The sequence below is a fragment of the Panicum virgatum genome, chromosome 6N (assembly GCF_016808335.1).
Source record: "Panicum virgatum strain AP13 chromosome 6N, P.virgatum_v5, whole genome shotgun sequence".
Classification (NCBI taxonomy): Eukaryota; Viridiplantae; Streptophyta; class Magnoliopsida; order Poales; family Poaceae; genus Panicum; species Panicum virgatum.
The window spans coordinates 45,978,547-45,997,504 of NC_053150.1; the positions used below are offsets into that span (position 1 = coordinate 45,978,547).

An 18,958-nucleotide genomic window follows, 5' to 3' on the forward strand; every position below is an offset into this window, starting at 1 on the left:
AAATACTCATTCATGTGCATAAGTTCTTGATCTGCCCTGATACTTTGGCAAGATGGTGTCAAAGTGACGCATATGATCATATTTGACACGAATTCTATGTGGATTTTTTTTACATTGTATATCTTGCATGGTTTTTACGGCGGTAAGGCGAGGCGAGGCGACTCGCCCCCTTCCAGACGCCTAGGCGAGTATGGCGTGCGGCGAGGCGACGCCATACACATACCTTAACCTAGATGGAGTGATAGAAACATACCTTGTTGCTGCAAGTTTTGGAGCCCATGTAGCAGACATCCTCCCACTTCCAGTTGCCCTTGTTCCTTGTAACAGCAAGTTAAATATTTTTGTAATATGATTAATTGAATAAATATGGATGTGGATCAACCGAAATACCTTTTTGATGGCCTGAGCCTGACTTCTCTTTTCTTCTTGTCCCAAGCAGCAAGCTACATGAGTTCAAAAAACAGAGCACTGAGCAGAGCACATTGCACTAGCACATAGCAAGCAGCCAGCAGCAAGTAGCATGAACGAAAAGCAAAGAAGGGGGGGAAGACATACCTCTGGCTGACGTGAAGGAAGGGCGTTGGCAGAGAGGCAGAGCAGAGGAAGGAAGCAGCCACGAATCGATGGAGGCGTCAATCTGCAGGTGGAGGCTTCAATCGGCAGCCGGGCGGAGCGCAGGACGGGCTCAGGAGCAGCAGCAGAGGATGGAGAGGCATGGAGTAACAGCAGAGGATGGAGAGGCATGGAGTAACAGCAGAGGATGGTGGCGCGGGAGCCGATCTGCAGCGTCAATCGGCGGAAGGGGCGACGGGCGGAGCAGATCGGGCTCGGGCTTCAATCCGTAGACTGGCGGACGGCCGGAGCAGAGGGGGACGGCCAGAGCAGAGGCGGACGTGCGGACGGCCGGAGCAGAATCGGCGGACGGGCGGACGGCGAGCTGGATGCCGGCGGCACGCCGCCGAATTCCAGGTTCGCCCTGTTCTCTCCCCCTCCCCTCTCTTCTCTCTTTCCTCCGCTCTCTCTCCCTTCCCGCGCTGAAGCGATGTGGCAGCCCGCGCGGGAGTATAGGCACGCGATTTCCCGCGCGCGCCCGCTCTGCTCCTTTTCCCCTGCGCGCGCAAGGCGCCGACGCGTTTTTTTCAACCTTTTTCCCTCGTGCGCAACCGCCTTACCCTCCGTGTGGCGTCCTCCCGACGCCTTAGCGACGCCTTGGCGTGCGAGGCGACGCCATACGAACGACGGGCGTGGCGGAGGAGACGCCCCAATCTGAAGCTCGCCTGGACGCCAAGGCGACGCTTAGGCGACGCCGTGAAAACCATGATATCTTAGTATGGTTTGTGTGTATAATCTGTGCTGGCATATTCTTTTTGAAAATTTTGATGCTGTGTAGTATATTTTCTCTACTGGGGTGTGCTATTATAGTGGCATATAATATAACTGTTGATTTTTGCCGCAAGCTGAGATTAGTTGTTTGTAGGGTATGCATACTTTCGCACTGTGCTTTCTATGTGAATAAAATCTTTACATCTCAGTGGTATGTATTATCTTCCTACACTTGTTTGATCTAGACTAATTTCATGGTCACATACAAGTTAAGACTTGGTTAGTGTAGAATATGTGCAATGTTACTGTGTTTTGTATTACGTATAGTAAAGTTTAATTCTCACTTATATGAGTTAGCATCCTTGTTAATTAGACAGCCAATGCATAGTGTAGAATTTGCTCTGAACTTCTTGTTTTCTGCTTGTAGTAGTTATATATATCTTTCAAAGTGTAGTTAATTATATATGGGTGTTCTTATAATGATTGAGCACTATGATTGACGCACAAGAAATCCACGTCTGCAAAATGGCTCGTGCTGTGTTCTGACAATTGTCGGTCGATTTTCCTTGAAGATCCGGGGAATTGGTCGACTGACATCAGCTCGTCCGAAACTGAAGCACCACCATCCCAGCCAAGGCCTGGGGATGAGAGCTGAGGGGCAAAAGTTTGCCCTTTGCAGCTGTTTAATCCCCTAGGTGAAACCATCTCTCCACACAAAACTTGATTCGAGATTTCCAGTTGCTTTATATATACCCTGTACCCTTTCCAGAACATGCATGCAGGTCTACTAATTCAATCTGTCAAATTCTCGTTTGATCCAGGTTTAGGTAGCAATGCTGGACTCGACTTATGCTATATATGATGGCATGTTTAGGCTGGGATGTGGCATACTCTGTGCTGGTGACATGTGTTTGGGTGCCTCGTTGCAGATTAACCTAGCACATCCTCGTTTCTGCTCATCGCATGGCGTGCTGTTGCAGCCCTAAATTATGTTTACCTAGCTGTATGCCTGTATGGCACCGTCGGTCACTGGACTCGACCACCAGGGCGTGACTTGGATCATGCTTCATTTCAGTGACTTAAACCGCAATGCTATGCTATAATCTAAAAAAAAAACGCAATGCTATGCTATGGATTGTGCTCTTGGTCGATTGCACCTTGTTGTTTCATGTTGTTATATGTTTTTGCGCTAGCTAGAATGTGATACGCGGGTCCATTCATATTCAGTGCTGAGCAATTGCTAGTGTGTGATGATCCATGTGGGAAATGGTGCTTAGTTGTGTTCAGATCCCAAAATTTTACATAAAAAAACATCACATCAAAAAAATTGAAGCTTCACTTGGGCACTTCCTAGTTCCTCCTTAAGGCTAAGAAATTGAACCGGTTGTCTTGCTGGATCCACTTCGTACTATTTTTTCTCTTGGGCGGTAGTGCTGTGATTGTCTGGTGCCTCGTCAACGAATCAAAATTCCTTTGCAATGAATTATGTCGAATTTTTTAAAAAAATGTAATTTCAGAAAAAAAAAACAAAATGAAAAAGTAAAGAAATGGAAGAGGTGGAGAAGTTCATGCGAGTACATCCCGGAGACCCGGACCCAAGGGCCAAGACCAAGAGCCTACTGTAGTTTGTTGGCACGCAGGAGCAGGATGGGTTCGTTTTGCTTTTGCACGATGGCTTCAGAGGCTGCCCTGCCCAGCTGCCCTGAGCTGCAGCCTGGCCCTGCCAACCGGACAGAGTCGCAGAGAGAGGGCAGACGTCTGGGCGACAGGCTGATCCACCGATTGGCACTGTTTGGCCGTGTTTGGATGAATCCATACAAATTTTTGCACTAAAAGACGAATGCCCGCATGCATTATTAAATGAAGTCTATTTGCAAAACCTTTTTAAGAATGGGTGTAACTTTTCGAGACGAATCTAATGAGCCAAGTTCCATCATGATTGGCTACAGTGATGCTACAGTAACCACGCTCAATCATCCTCCGATCGTGCGGTCAAATGCCTCATTAGCTAGAGCAACTGCTACAGTACCATAGTTGTGGAGGTAATTTTGTAATTAGACTGTATTTAATACTCCTAATTAGTGGTCAAAACATCGTTTCTCTCTCATCAAAACATTTTCACTACACATCCAAACATGGCCTTTGGTTTAGTAGCACAAGCTACTCTAAGTATTTATTTAGTTGCAAAATTTTTTAGAATTTTGATAATGTAGCACTTTTGTTTGTATTTAATAATTATTATCCGATCATGTGTTAACTAGATTCAAAAGATTCGTCTCGCAAATTACAAACAAACTGTGTAATTAGTTATTTTATTTAAAACATTTAATACTTCATGTATGCGGTCAAAGATTCGATGTGATGGGAATCTTGTAAAGTTTTAGAATTTTGGATGCAACTAAGCAAGGCCTAAACAACTTTGATCATTAATTAGTAGTATTAAGTATTAATTAAAGGCGGTTTACGAAACTAACCCCACAACCCCTGCGCTACTTCGCGAGACGAATTTATTGAGGTCTTTGACTGCATGATTAGAAAACGGTTACTGTAGCATTACTGTAGCCAATTATGATAAATTAAGCTCATTAGATTCGTCTCGAAAAGTTACATCCATCTGTAAAAAGATTTTACAAATAAATTTCATTTATTACTTCATGCATGCAAGATTCTTTTTGTAGCGCAAGTTGCGCTAGTCATCCAAACAGAGCCGCCGGCGCTAGTCATTTATTACATCATGCATGCAAGATTCCCTCTCCTCCACCGGCGCCGCCGCGTTGGGCCGCTCGCCGAAGAGCCCAAGAGCGCCGCCGCCGCCGGCGAGGCGTGGTGTCTGCCATGGTTTGGGCTTCGTCCCGGATAAAATCATCTAGGCTCCTAATTCGAGTTTTGGTAATTAATGACAACGGTTTGTGGATTAATAATTTTATTTGAGATAATGAGTATAGGTTGATCCACGGATGAAATGGATTTGATTGTGATCGTATGAAGTTTTGGAAATGATGTGCAAAGCTTGGGCTCAAGACAAAGGTATCGAATAGGGCTCTTGCATTTTACCGGACATAAGATGATTAGTGGATGAGAAATGACCAGATTTATTGGATAGATAGCCGTACTATCAAGAGGGGTCGTGTACTCGTGCTTGACGGGTCTTTAGTGCCATTTTGCTTAAAATTTCTAGATGCATGTATGAGGACTAACGACATTTTGAAAAACTTGAAAAAAGAGAACAAGTTTGAGTGCTGACAGCCTAAGGGCGGACAGTCCGGCCCAGAGGGGCGGACAGTCCGCCATACACTTGAAAATTGTATCAGAGAGGTTGTTGGTCTCTGGTGGGCTCGATTTTTATAGGGCGGACAGTCCGGCCCAGGTGGGCAGACGGTCCGCCCCTCTAACTAATTTGTACCAGAGACGTTGCATCTCTGGTTGAGCTGATGGTCTGAACGGCGGACGGTCCGCCCCTGGGACGCGGACGGTCCGCCGGTCATTTAGTATTTGTACCAGAGACATTTTGGTCTCTGGTGGTTTTCAAGGTTGAACGGCGGACGGTTCGCCCATGTGGCGCGGACGGTCCGCCGGTCATTTTCAAAAGTGACCAAAGACGTTTTTCGTCTCTGGTGGTTTGGAACATTTAACCGCGGACAGTCCGCCAGGACTCACCAACAGCTAGTTATGACACACAATCATTACACTCTGACTCACTAGTTTATAAGGGCGGACAATTCGGTTTTTGAACCGCGGACGGTCCGCGATTACGCAGAAAAGAGTGTAACGGCTAGTTTTTGAGGGGATGTCTATATATACCCAATGACTGGCCATTGGGAGGCTCTCTTGGCCATTTGGACTACATTCTTGACACATTAGAGCTAAGCCATCCCTCTTTCATACACACGTGCTTAGAGATTACATTTTTGATAGTGTGAGAGCATCCTAGTGCATTGCATCAAGTGTTTGAACTTTGTGGCACTAGGAAAACTTCAAGTAAGTGTCATCGACTTGTTACTCTTGGGAGTTGCCACTCCCTAGACGGCTTGGAGAAGTGGATTTCGTGGAGCACCTCCAAAGAGATTGTTGAGGAGTCCCGATTTCAGTTGTGAGAGGTCTTGTGCTCACCTCACCGGAGTGGTGAAGAGCAACTCTAGTGGAATCGAGGTGTGGAGTGGTTCCTTGATTCAAGCCGGTTCAAGATTAAGAGAGTTCTTGATAGAGGAGCGGTTGATTCTTGGAATCCACCTCAACGTGGATTAGGGGTGACCGGCAAGTCATCAACACCACGTGATAAATTCTTGTGTCAAGCTCAGTGTAGGGTCGAGATGGCGGACTAGAGGGAGGGTGAATAGTCCTTTCTAAAACTTAAAATGTTGCCGGCTAACCGAACAAGTGCGGAAATAAACTAATCGGTCTAGCAAAGCCTACACTCCTCTATCTATAACTTGTAGCTTACAAAAGGATCCTAATAATAGAGCAACTAAGGTGCGGGCTAAGTAGAGCTCACCTACACAATTCTAGTTTGCAAGGTCACACAAGCCTATGCAACTAGTACTCAAACAACCGGGGAGCTCCTACACATACTAGTATGCAAAGTTTACAAAATCTAAGCACAACTAGTAGTTCTCAAAAGCAAGGCTACACAAGCCAAACTAGAGAGCTCAAAATTACTTAGCTACACAAACTAAGCAAAGTGACTAACAAAACTACTCAAGCCAATTAGTCACACAAGAGTGCTACTTCTATGCCTCACAAGCAAGGAAGGACACTAGCAAGCTAACTAATTAAAAGAGCAACTACACAAGCACAAGATATATATGAATGTAAATGCAAGGCTTGTGATTTGGAGAATGCAAACCACCGAGAAGAGTAGACAAAGTTGACACGATAATTTTTATCCTGAGGTTCACTTGGTTGCCACCAAACTAATCCCTGTTGAGACAAGCTCCAAGGTTGCCGCCGATCCTTTTTGCTAGTGGTGACTCTCAAGTCACACTCTCCCACGTGGAGTGCTCACACCGAGCTCTAACACATGATCCGGCTGGACCACTTGTTGCTCTTCGCGTCTCGCTCAACTAGAGTTGCTCTTCGCGGCTCCCGCGGGGTGAGCACAATACCCCCTCACAATCTCTTCTCCGGAGCACCGCACAATCTTCTTGCGGGCTTCACGACGGAGACACACCACCAAGCCGTCTAGGAGGTGGCAACCTCCAAGAGTAACAAGCACCACCGGCTTGCAACTCGATCACCTAGTGCCAAACTATTGCAATCTCTCAATGCAATGCACTAGAATCACTCTCTCACAATCGGATCACACTCTTTGCAAGCACAAGTGAGTTAGAGGGCTCTCAAGCACTCTCACACAAGGACACCAAGTCCCCAAGGTGCTCAACCTCTCAAATGGCCGGCCACCACCTCTATTTATAGTGGGAGGCCCCAAACTAGCCGTTACACTCAAATCCCATGAAAACAGAGTTTTCGCGGACTGTCCGCCCCACAGGGCCCAGACGGTCCACCATTTCAAATCCAATGGCTATATCCTCAATAAATGCTTCTCGGAGTCGACCGTTACAGCCCGGGCAGACGGTCCGTAGTTCATTTGGACACCTCATACAGAAAGACCAAGTTGCTGCGCCCATTTCCGTTTTTAAAGGCGGACCGTCCGCCCCCATGGACCGGACGGTCCGTAGTTCATTTTGGAACACCATCCAGAGCCAAGAACGGTTCTGTTCGAGCTCAAACGAGACAATGGCGGACTGTCCGCCCCCCAGAAGCGGACCGTCCGCAGGTAAATTTCCAACAGAAACAAACCTCGGTAAAACGGTCATAACTCTTAGCTCCGATGTCCAAATTAGGTGATCTTGGACTCTATGGAAAGCTTATTCAAAGGACTATACAACCCAACTGAATATTTGATCCAAAACACAATGGATCAAAGCAAGATCCAAGATCCAACCAAGTTTCTGTAGAACACCGAAAAACATTTTTTGCTTCTCCAAGTTGATCAACATCAACTCCAACACCTTCTCCTTTGCAAATGTGCCAACAACATCAAGTGAACAACACCATGTGCATGTATGTTAGCATTTTCACAATTATTTTTAAAGGATTTTTACTTGATCTCACCACGCCACTCGATCCTAGCAACATCGCAATGTTAGATCGCTCAAGTGGCACTAGATGATCGATATGCAAACAAATTTGCCTCTCTTGATAGTACAGACATCTATCCTAAATCCGGTCAAGCATTTCTCTACTCAACCTTAGACCGGTGAAATGAAATGTCCTACAAGTCATACATTTGTCTTGCGCATTTCCATTTTATCTTTTCAAATTGTTGATGCCACACAAGCACCAATTTCCATCAAGTCTTTTGATCATCATCATGAGTTAACACTTGACTTGATCTTCCTTGAATGATATGATCCACTCCATATCATCACATGACCTCTTTGGTCCATCGATTTTGACCTTGCTCGGTTTTCACCGTCGCCTCGGTCCATTGGCACCAAGTCTTGCCCAAGCTTCACCGCCTCGCGGTCCCTCGCTTCAATGCCTTGACTTGCCCTTCACCATTGCAACCGGTCCATCAATCCAAGTCTTGTCTTGACCTTCTCCACTTTGGTCACATGACTCCATGTCATGTCTCATATGCAATGAGTTCCTTCATCACACTATATCAGCATAGCTTCAACACTTAGTCATTTCTCCTCCATGGCACATGTTGCTCATACTAGTGTCTTTGTGTGGACTAATCACGTGTGTATCTCAACATAAATATTTATTAGTCCACCTAAGTTGTCACTCAATTATCAAAACCAAACAAGGGCCTTTCACTCGGTTATTTCTCTTGCTTTCTTTAATTCTTGTATTTACTTTGAGCAATTTACTTTACTAGAGCTTGTGTTGTATCTTGTCACCCTAGGTTGCAAATCCAAACTAGAGATAGTAGTAGCATGACATAGGGCTTTCTTTTATTACTAATTAAATTTCACTAGTGTTGGTGTTTTTAGTTTTAAACCGCATATTCACCCCCCTCTAGTCGGTGTTCTTTATCCTACACCAGAAATAATGCAGACATGCACAAGAACAATGCACACCGTCCGCACAATTTCTTTGACGGCTGGTGGCACAGATTGGTGTGGTATCGTGTGCCACAGCCCGCAGATGAGAATTGAGATGGCGTCCTAGCACAAATCGCTTCAGAGTTCAGACAGATTCCTACTGGCCGGCTTTCAGTTCAGTTGATCTAGATATGTGCTAATTGGTTTTTCTCTACCTTTCGTCATCGATATCTAGAACTTATACAGGGCGCATAAAAAGTATTTTTGAAATATGTAACTCTCAACATTCTTTAATTTTTTCTATGTTCAGAGAAAAAGAGGTGTATCTTTTTGCGACTTGGTGATTTCATTCACTGATCAATTTGGATTGCAATCTGAAGCTAGCAGGTGATGTACACAGGTTGCGGCTAACTACCATTCACTCAGCCTATTATCACCTGACACTTGTTTAGCTGTGATGAAGACCATGCTGACATCCTAGTATTATGTTTGTGACCTAAAAAGTTAGTGTACAATCTCAAAACATCTGTATTGCTTGTTGACTAGTTTGAAAAAAAAAAGTTGAGCAAAAAATTTATACAGAAGCTAACCAAACAAATTAGGTTATTCCATGCAGTAAGAAACACCAGCTTTTCACATGACTCCCAAGCCGTGATAGGGATTCAACCTCTGTACGGATAGGCTCAATGTTCCCACTTCCCCGGCCACCACTTCACTGCACGCTCGCTTTCGAGATATTTTTGGCTCTATTCGGCTATTCCCAGCAGCAAAAGCCTCGCCGCGAGCGCCGCGGCTCTCCCCCTCTTTCCACTCGCGGCTAGCCGGCTAGCCCCAACCAAAACCCTCTTCCTCCTCGCGCGACACCACAACACAAGCAGCAGCAGCACCACCGCTGCCGCAGATCGTCCTCAGATGACGTCGGCGCCGAGCTCCTCCACCTCCGAGGGCCCCGCCGCCGATGTCATCGTGGGTCATCCTCGGCAACATCCCGCATGTCGTCTAGGGCGGCGGCGGCGCCGACCTGTCGTTGGCGCTCGCCGCGCCCCCTCGCGTGTCGCGCCTGACCGTCTCCAAGCGCGTCTTCCCGGAGAGCCCCACGTCGCACAACTTCCCGTTCCTCCTCACCACCGACAGCTCGGGCCTGCTCCTCCTCTCCGCCATCCTCGCCGCCCCGCGCACCCACGTCGACATCAACCGCCCGGGCCTCCAGTCCATCAGCTGGCGAGACTCCAACCCGCGCTACTTCGTCCTCGACGCCACCACGGGCTCCGCGTTCCGCCTCCCGGACCCCAGCCCGGAGGAGTCCATCATGCACCAGGCGCTCGTCGGCGTGGTCGCCTCTCCCAGCGGCGGCGGACGCTACATGGTCGCCGAGCTCGTGCCATTCTTCGGCAGCAAGACGGCTGACCTCCGCTGCTTCTCCTCCGACATCGGCGAGTGGGTCATCAAGCGCGTGCACTACCCGCTGCCACCGCGGATCGTGTCGCCGCTCTGCACGCTCGCCCCCCACGGCAGGCTCTGGTGGGCCGACTACTCCTGGGGCATAATCACCGCCGACCCCTTCACCGACGACCCCGTGCTCGGCTTCATCCCGCTGCCCCGGCCTTGCGTGCTCGAGTGGAGGGAGGCCCACGGGGTGCTCGACAAGTTCCGCTAAGTCGGGGTCAGCGCCGGCAGCCTGCGCTTCGTCGACACCTACCGCCGCGGAGGCGCCCCCAACAAGGTGACCGTCTGGACCCTGCCCAACCCCGACGCCACAGAGTGGACGCTGGAGCACGAGGCCACCTTCGTCGACATCTGGGCCGACGACACCTACAAGGCCACTGGCCTCGCCAAGAAGGTCCCCGTGCTCGCGCTCATCCACCCCCACAACCCCGCCGTAGTCTACTTCTTCCTGGAGGACCACCTCTTCGGCGTCGACGTGCGTGCCCGCAAGGTTGTCGAGTGCGACCGCTACCATCTGGTGGCGCCTCCCCGCGCCTACCCCATCGCCAATCGATTCATCCGCGCTTGGGAGCCGCCGCGTGCTGTCTCCTCAGGTACGTGTCACAGTACCATGCCTCAATGCCTCTTCTTATCTGGCTCTGCTGCTTCAGAATTATAACCGGATATCCATGCCCTGCTTAAATGTGTTGGCTTGATTGATATTATCAATCAATAATCTTCAAGTTCATGCATGGATGGATCCTTGCTCTCAGGTAGTTGTAGATGCCATCGTTAGAACTTACATGTCTGCGAAATTCTCTTTTAATTTGTGCTTAGTTCAGTACCTGTTACATGTCAATTATTGTACTGTATGCTTCTCATGGTTGGTGTGTATAGGTTGTGCTGACACATTTTCTTTCAAGAATTGGTGCTGAGATATTGGTATTCCCCTCGCTGTTGTACTATTAGACTAGTTTATCTTGCAGATATTTATTTACAAATGTTGAGACTTGATATTTGTAGGACAAGAATTTTTTTGCTTTGGGCTTCATACAATCATACCTGATTAAAATGTTTACTCCAATGTGATCACATATATTTGGTGCGGTCAAGTTCCACCACCAATGCCTTTTCCTGGACATGTCTTGGGATAACTATAGTTATTTGTAGAATATTTTATCTCACTGTACTCAATTCAGATGTGACTATTGTAATGGTAACTTCTTTCTTATATCATTTAAGTGTGTTGAGTTTTGATTGAACCTCTGCATGCCGCCTTCACTGAGCTGTAGATGTTTCATAAGTATAACCCATATCTGTGAAATTCTCTTTCATGTGCTCTTGTTCAGGATCTGTGCTAATGTCTTGACAGGGATCCGAAAGACTGAAAGTGTTGCACTAGATGGTCGATAATACTCATTATATGTTGGTTTGTTGTACTTTACAACCTGTATGGTTGGAGTATATATGCTGTGGTGACCATTCTTTCAAATATTGATGCTGAGATACTAGAACTCTCCAGTTGGGTGTGCTTTTAGACTAGTTTCATAGTGTTGATGTCTACACAAGCTGAGACAAGTTATTGTTGAACGTGGACTTTTGCTTTGTGCTTCCTATATATGACTAAAATGTTTAATGTTTATAATGGATCATGGTCCTAGTAGTCTCTTCACAATTCAACTTGGCCCTTATATATTTTTAGCTTAAAATTGTATAAGATTAGAACCCGGTCCTTTTAAGGCCGGCTCTTAGATTATGTAGGCTAAATTGTAAGACCCTTTACCATCCCTATTTATACCACAGTCGTATATATGGTCATGGTCAATGGTGTATGCTTTTCCCTAAATATCTTATCTAAACCATGCATGATCTAAACTAATTTCAGGATCACAAGTTGATATCACTAGTTATTTGTAGAATATACTTACACTCACTGTGCTTAATTGGAATGTGATTATTGTAATGTTTAATTCTTACTTGTAGCACTGAGCATCTTAATTAGTGAGGCAGCCATTACATCTTCCTGCACACATTTGCTTTTAACCTTTTCCCTGTCTCCAGCAGATATATACCTTGCACAAATAATAGTTAATCAGGGCTATCCAAATAATGATTTATGAAATATACACACCAGAAATCCAGATTTGCATGATGCAATGTTGTGTCCTGACAAGTAATGACTGATTTTCCTTGAAGGGCTGGGGAATTGGTCGAGTGACATCAGCTCTCCTGAACCAACTGCAGCACCACCTTACCGGCCAATGCCTGGAGATTACCACTTGTTTGGTATTTCCAGTATGATGGCATGCAAAGAATGAGCTGAGGAGCAACCGTATGCAGCTGTTTAATTTCCTAGGTAAACTCATCTCTCCATACATAAGTGATCTCAGTTGCCCTTTGTACCCTCCCACATCATGTATGGAGGAGTACTACTGTACCAACCAATGCCAACTCTCCTGAACCAACTAATATAGTGTTGTTCTTTGATCCAGGTTTAGCTAGCAGTGCTGAACTCAAGTTATGGCATGATGACGTGTTTTGGGGTGGGATATTACAATCTTTTGAAGGACTATATGTTACTTAGCTGTATGGTATGATGGATCGCTGCTATGGACCTATGGTAGAGCGCTGTACTCGATCATCAGGGTGCATGTGAGCTGGATCATGCTTGATTTCAGTGACTTGAACCGCAATGTATGCTATATATATATGCTCTTGACCGACTCACTGGTCCACGGACTATTACTGTTCCATGCTTTTATATTGATCTTGTGGTGTGAGCTAGCTCGAAAAAGTTCATTGTTGATCGTGGCCAGTGAGCCTGATGGAACTAGTTAGAATCTGGGGATGAAGTCCATTCATTTGGGTGTTCGGTGCCGAGCAAACTGTCAGTCTGCAATGATCCATGTGGCGAGTGGTGCTTGGTTTCTTGCTGACAAGATTGATGCTTGCCGGGATTCACCGGTTGTGGTTGGCCATTTGCTGCTCAAAATGAGGACTGGTTGTGTTTGCTGGAGCCTAGCCGTCTGCCTCTTCCAAATATTTACACAAAACACCCTCGATTGAATCGTGATTATTAATCACGATCTGATTATTTGCATAATACCCCTAAAATTGATCGATTATTTGCATAAAACCCCTCTCGTCCTTGTCCTCCTCCTCATCCCCTTGCCGTCAGGCGATGACGACGGCGAGACCTGCCTCTTCCTCGCGCATGGATTGCAGGTCTTCCTCCGCCTTGCCTCTTGATTTTCGCCACGATCCTCCATTCAGTTCCGCCTCCAACTCAAACAGGAGAGCGAGGTCAGTGGGAGGACGACGAGCAGGAAACTAGGAAAGGGATGCGAACTGAACTTCGGCGGCAGGCGGGACGGTGCCGCTGGATACACAGCCTTACCGTCGCCGCCTATCAGTCAGGAGATATTGGATTCGCGGACTCTTCCACGGTCACGGCAGCGGCTGAATTGCGGACGCGCGTCCAATGAATTTTTTTGCAAACATTTAGCTGCTTATACTTGATTTGATCTTCTTTTGCAGAGATGGTTCGCCGTCAGCGTTGATGGAAGCGGCGGAATCGATGCTGGAGCAGCTTTTGGCTTTGTTGCTTGCTCGCGAGTAGAAACTCCAATTAGCAGCTCAAGGTAATTTCGCTCTTGTGTTGATGATTAGAGAGTCTTGACGAAAGTGAATTGTGATAGTTTACTTTTGACTGTTTACTTGTCGCTTGATGAATTAGCAGCTCAAATTGAGATGTCTGTTTGCTGGGAAATGGAAACAACGAAATCATATCTGGTAGTAGAATTAAGATGGCAAGCTTATGTATTCTGAGGTGCCCATGTACCTAGATCTGAGCTCTGAAGTCTGAACTATGAACTAACAAACAAATTCAGGATTCAGAAAAGAAAGGGAAAATCACATAACAGAAATTTTCTTTTCAAAGCTAAAAATAATAAACCTGTCAGAAAAAACTCTGGCCAGAGTCTGGGCTGACCTCAATCTTTGGACAGTTAGTCAGTTACAACACTACCAGAACACAGATATTGTGGACCTGTCTGAATAATTTGATTAATATAACAGCAAGGTTTGCTCACCCAAGTTCAGATGTTGCTTCCTTCCCCCTTTTCCTCTTTGTGCTTACTACTACTATCAGAATCATCACTAAAGGCAAAGCAAATATTCGACAAAAAAAACGCCGAAAGCAAACGAAGGAACTACAAAAGAAGAAACCACAGAACATTCACATCGTCTATGTACAGAAGAAGAAACACACCTATCTCACCATCTTTGTTATTTACATCTGAGGTCCCTGAGGCAATCTGCCCATGAACTGCTGGTAAGCTGCCATGGCATTCCCGTTTGTCACTTGCAATTGGGACTGCTCCTCTGGGTTCACCTTCACCTCACCTCTTGGCAGGACAAGCCCTGCACAACCCTGCATTTTTGGAGGTTGGCCAGGTACAGATGCTGGCATGAAGGTTCTCAGAGATGGTACTGGTACCGCCATGCCAGGCGGGAGCATTCCGAAGGAGAAACCGCCTGAAGCTGCGCTAAGTTGCGATGGGAGACAAAGTGAGCCGTAGGCAGCAGCAGCACTCAACTGTGGGATGCTGGGTTGTGCCGGTTCTGGCCTCTGGTGAAGGTTGCTACCCTGTGGCGCAGCACTGGAACTGGAGTTCGGTTGCCCACTGCTGTTTCTGGCAGCTGGAACTTCATGGTTGTGCTTGCCCTCATAGGTGGTGATCACGGACTTGAGATCATTTGAGGCTCTCTCCACATGCTTGCGCACGGAGCAGCCTGCGTAAGTGCATTTATAGTAGCTCCTGCAGACACATAGATTTCTTTGTTAATGGTGAACTATTGAAAAGCTAAGATCTCCATATTTTTTTGAAAAGTAATTTTTTTCCTTTCAAAGGTTAAGGTTTCCAATCGATTTGGTTTCCTAATAAACTAAGGAAGAGATGGAAATGACACTACATAGCTGACCTCGGGTTTGGATTTCCTTTGACAACTTTCTGCCCATACTTGCGCCAGCGGTAACCATCATCAAGGATGTCAACCTCACTTGTGGTCTGCACAACAATCTGAGGTTCCCGGACAGCTCTTGATGCCATAGTTGCCATGTCAAAGGCATTGGTGGTAGCGTTAGTAGTGGCAGAAACCTCCATCTTCCTGAAAGAAGTTCAAAGGAACACATGAGCATTGGTTTAACGGGATTGCATGCTCATATTATATAGTTGGTCACAAGACCCAACCTTCTTTTAGATTCAGTCTCATCTTCATCCCTACCATAGGTTAAGGGAATGGTACCATGGGTTGCCCTGTCATCTTTTTCATTGGATGAGACTGTTGGTGAGACATCTACAGCTTCTTGGGACTCCATAACACATGTATCAGCAATCTCTGTTGTGGTAAGAGAACCAGACAGATTTCTTTCAAGACCTACACTGTGCACATCTTGGAAGTGGTCATTTGGAGCCATTTCCCGTGAAGTTTCTGTGTTATGACCAGGTTTGGAACGAAAGTTCTCAGAGCCATCAGCTTGCAAATCAATGACGTGTGATGACAGGACACTTGGCCGGCGGTTGGGAGGCGGCAAAGGGTGACTGTGGGAACCTTTGTAGACTATCTCCGTTATATGACCCTCTTGAGAACGCTCCACCTTTTTCTTGACCGGGCAATTTGGGTGAGTGCATTTGTAGTAGCTCCTTGGGTGCTCACTATTCTTCACTTGCTTCTGTCCATATTTTCTCCAGTTATATCCATCCTCATCAGGCGCAATAACTGAAACGGAAGCATCTTCTCCATTTTGGTTTTCCTCACTCTCTACCTGTTCATCAGCAGGGGATGGATGATCGTTGTCTAACATGGAATCACATGTGCTAGGTTTAACAAGATTTTCCTCAGTTTCATCCTTGGTTGCAGTTGTGCTAACCTGGAGACTTAATTCCTGCTGACTATCATTTAAGGACTGGTTTTGGTGAAATGCACCTAAACCCTGGAAAGTGCAAACTTTGTCAGGCCAGTGCGTTACAAACAACTAGATGTGTTTGTACATGTCAAATTTACAAGACAAAGAAAATGCAGTAGTAAGGAAGGGAAGCAGCAGAGTGTAGGTGATGGGGACAATAACATTTCAGCAAGCATACCTTGTCCACAGTTGAAAAACTTGGGGGCTTAGACCTCAAAATAGTCTGGAAGGAAAATGCACAATCATCATGCGACTGATCTTCAACCTTCTTGGGTACCGAGGATATCATTGATTTAAAGTTATTAGGCATCAGAAAAGGCAACTTGCCGGTCGTAGGAGAAGGTTGCGCCTACAGAGATCATAAACAATTACAGGTTCTCATCACAAACAGTATAAGGAAACTAGGAAGAAGGGACCATCCTCTCTATTTTATCCATGTCTTTAAAATTTCACTTGTGCATTAATAATTTCGGAAGTTGTAAAAGAACTTAATGTCCTGGTGGTTAGAAGATAGTCAAAAGATGCTTTGATCTAAAAAAGGGAAATAGTCCTAGAAGTTGAACTTTGTAACTGACTTCACCAAGAGCGACAATCATGTTGATAGGTATTACATAGATACTTACAATGGCATTGGGTAGAAAAACTGGTGACTCCAGAAGCTCCCTTGGACTCACACCTGGTGGTATTGTCACAGGAGACCGAATTGGCGCAGAAGAACTGACATGGGATGTGTCAATTTTCAGGACTCCAAAACCGGCCCTGGCAGCCATCCTCTCTGCAAGACTTCCATGTGAGGTTGATTTCTGATTTGTGCTAAAAAGGTTTGATTCAAGCTGCAGAGGGGCTTTTGTATCTTGAACAGTTTCTTCAACGCTTAGATCAACCAAAGTTTTGGTCTTCTCAATTCCATCCTGTGGTTTGTTACTGCTGTTGTCACCAAAGATGCTGGAGAATGGACCAGAGCTGAATTCTTCGTTCAAGAAGCTTGACATCAGTGTTCTTGGGCTGGGTGAAGGAAGCATCCAATCCTCCATCAATGCTCTGCGGTTGTCGGTCCCGGCCATGCTGGTGGTAATTCTAATTCAGACTGAAACTTTTAAAGCAAAGTAGCAAACCCATTATTTTTAGTTGAAACACTTAACAGTCTTGTTAATAAAATCAAACAGGTGCAATATTTCTTATCAGCTGTGCAAAGGAAAAGCAGATTGCTAGACATGGAACATGATTGCATAGCTGGAAACACAAACATACTCAACTGAAGATCCTAGCACTCATTTAACATATAGAAATATGAACTCAGGATTCGAACAGGTGCAGATATGACTGAGGAAATGGGGCAACTTTTGCACATAAATACTCTACAACAACAGTAAAGACACAATGAAAGAGGAATTCACTGCTTAACCCAGGACATTATAAGATGGTGTGGATTTCATACTCACCATATTACAGAATGCATAGAAACACACTAAAGATCCCATGTAGATGTTCTTTTATGCCTACAGAAGAATTCATAGTCCTAGGTGCAAACAAATGACAACCAAACGAGCTGAACTCGCCGCAAGCATTTGAACTGAATCCAAGCACAACACTGCAAGGACAGTTTGATGAGATGGATAGACTCTAGCAGCCAAATAACCACTAATGCAGAAATCACAGGTCATGCCTTGAATTCTGGCAAAATGACTCACAGGCATAATGTTCTGACACAACCTACAGTCTGCAGGTAATCCCCAGCTGAATTCTGCAAACTACCAACCAAGCCTCAAACTTCATACACAATTACACAAGGACCCACAAAGCCTCTGCTTTGATGAGCAAGGAGCCGCCTTTACCGAAAGAACTCATCAAAACATGGCGAAATTAAACGCAGTAAGGCATTCAAAAAGGCACCTGAAGCGGCCGGGCGGTCGGCAGCAACGATACGCCGCCTCCTTCAGAAAGCAAAGCAGCCTTTCTATGGGCGCCTGAAGGATGTGCAAATGGTCTGCGGCGGAGACGACAAGTTGGTCAAATCCTGCGCCCGTGGGGATAACAACAATCGAGCCTCTGAGGCTCTGACTATGGACAAAAATCTCTGTCTTTCCACGCTCTTCCTTTTTCTTTTTGTTCCTTTTCCTCTCGTAATTCTCTCTCACCGGAACAGGAGCCTATCAACTATGGCGGCAAAAACCTTGCAAGCAGCAGTGGAAATCAGATTCTTGCTCCACGAAGAAGAATCTGTTCCAAGACGACTGAATTGGATTCACCTCTCTCTCTCTCTCTCTCTCTCTCTCTCTCGCTCGCTCGCTCGTTCCTTGATATTTATGGGGGAGCTGGTTTTTGCGAGGTGGTGGAAGAGGGGGAGAGAAGGGCGGTTGGCCGAGAGGAGGGAGGCGAAGGGAACGGCGGCAGAGAAGCTGGAGGCGATTTGATGCAGTTGCAGGCGATATGCTCCTACTAATTTTGAGCACCGAGATGCAGAGCTGTCGCCTTCCCCGCTCACTTTGCCCCCTCTTTTATGGAAGCGGTTGCTCTTTAACCGTCTGACGGTTTTACCTTTAACCATCTTTACATGCATCATTATCTGCACTATTTCATCAAAATGGTGCCCCTTTTTTACAGCAAAGAAAATCATGGTACTTACTATACTATGCACTAGAGTAGTTAAAAGCACAAATTCAGCATCCACTAACATCACATCTATTTTTAGCAGATTTTAAAAACAAAAACCATGTCATGCCAAGTTGGACATGTCAAAGATAATTTACTAGTATTTCTTTGGGACTATTTATTTCGCTGTTCCAAGGATCTTCGTACAGATCAAGGCAGTGTTTGGTTAGGGGGTGTAAAAGTTTTCATGAAAATTTTTCGTCCCTTTGACCACTAATTAGAGGTATTATATGAAGTCTAACAATGATATAATCTTCACAATTATGATACTGTAGTATGTGTTGTAGCTAATAAGGTCTTTGACCGCATGATTAGAGGATGATTTGGAGGTGGTTACTGTAGCATTATTGTAGCCAATCATAGTGGAACTTGGCTCATTAGATTTGTCTCGAAAAGTTACGCCCATCCATGAAAAAATTTCGCAAATAAACTCTGTTTAGTACTCCATACATACATTTGTCTTTTTATGTAAAGTTTTACCAAACACGGGCAAAGTACTCCAGTAAAGAGGACGGAGATGCCGCGAGCATGCAAGTTGCAG

At 45.8% G+C, this 18,958-nt stretch overlaps 2 protein-coding genes, 1 long non-coding RNA gene and 1 pseudogene across 7 annotated transcripts; 2 read left to right on the forward strand and 2 right to left on the reverse strand.

Annotated features, from left to right (window-relative positions):
• Nucleotides 1-136: 136 nt before the first annotated feature.
• LOC120678223 lies at nucleotides 137-744 on the reverse strand. The gene is made up of 3 exons (XM_039959369.1): nucleotides 556-744; nucleotides 391-443; nucleotides 137-317 (listed from the first exon to the last, which is right to left on the reverse strand). The coding sequence occupies exons 1-3, from the start codon at nucleotides 742-744 to the stop codon at nucleotides 230-232; spliced, it is 330 nt and encodes a 109-aa protein (XP_039815303.1). The 3' UTR covers nucleotides 137-229.
• Nucleotides 745-9,284: 8,540 nt separating this feature from the next.
• On the forward strand, nucleotides 9,285-12,527 carry LOC120678224 (annotated as a pseudogene).
• Nucleotides 12,528-12,852: 325 nt separating this feature from the next.
• LOC120678903 lies at nucleotides 12,853-16,946 on the forward strand. 3 transcript variants are annotated; one of them, XR_005676876.1, is made up of 3 exons: nucleotides 12,853-13,438; nucleotides 13,537-14,130; nucleotides 14,212-15,154. It is a non-coding gene; the product is annotated as an uncharacterized LOC120678903 (long non-coding RNA). The 3 variants fall into 3 exon arrangements; XR_005676875.1 differs by lacking the exons at nucleotides 13,537-14,130; nucleotides 14,212-15,154 and adding an exon at nucleotides 16,460-16,946 and having other exon boundaries at nucleotides 12,874-13,022; nucleotides 13,092-13,438; XR_005676874.1 differs by lacking the exons at nucleotides 13,537-14,130; nucleotides 14,212-15,154 and adding an exon at nucleotides 16,460-16,946 and having other exon boundaries at nucleotides 12,854-13,438.
• On the reverse strand, nucleotides 13,836-18,224 carry LOC120678902 (probable WRKY transcription factor 2). 3 transcript variants are annotated; one of them, XM_039960347.1, is made up of 6 exons: nucleotides 17,659-17,904; nucleotides 16,389-16,852; nucleotides 15,944-16,114; nucleotides 15,050-15,792; nucleotides 14,781-14,966; nucleotides 14,089-14,617 (listed from the first exon to the last, which is right to left on the reverse strand). In XM_039960347.1, the coding sequence occupies exons 2-6, from the start codon at nucleotides 16,827-16,829 to the stop codon at nucleotides 14,089-14,091; spliced, it is 2,070 nt and encodes a 689-aa protein (XP_039816281.1). In that variant the 5' UTR covers nucleotides 16,830-16,852; nucleotides 17,659-17,904. The 3 variants fall into 3 exon arrangements, with proteins under 3 accessions (XP_039816280.1, XP_039816281.1, XP_039816282.1); XM_039960348.1 differs by having other exon boundaries at nucleotides 16,389-16,830; nucleotides 17,659-17,790; XM_039960346.1 differs by having other exon boundaries at nucleotides 13,836-14,617; nucleotides 16,389-18,224.
• Between the last annotated feature and the right edge of the window lie 734 nt (nucleotides 18,225-18,958).

Coding starts and splice junctions, on each gene's coding strand:
- LOC120678223 (XM_039959369.1), bottom strand. CDS start 744: ATGCCTCTCCATCCTCTGCTGTTACTCCATGCCTCTCCATCCTCTGCT. Junction 444..555: donor TTCCTTCACGTCAGCCAGAG/GTATGTCTTCCC, acceptor GAACTCATGTAG/CTTGCTGCTTGGGACAAGAA. Junction 318..390: donor AGGCTCAGGCCATCAAAAAG/GTATTTCGGTTG, acceptor TGCTGTTACAAG/GAACAAGGGCAACTGGAAGT.
- LOC120678902 (XM_039960346.1), bottom strand. CDS start 16,829: ATGGCCGGGACCGACAACCGCAGAGCATTGATGGAGGATTGGATGCTT. Junction 16,115..16,388: donor TTTTTCTACCCAATGCCATT/GTAAGTATCTAT, acceptor TGATCTCTGTAG/GCGCAACCTTCTCCTACGAC. Junction 14,967..15,049: donor GAGACTGAATCTAAAAGAAG/GTTGGGTCTTGT, acceptor AACTTCTTTCAG/GAAGATGGAGGTTTCTGCCA.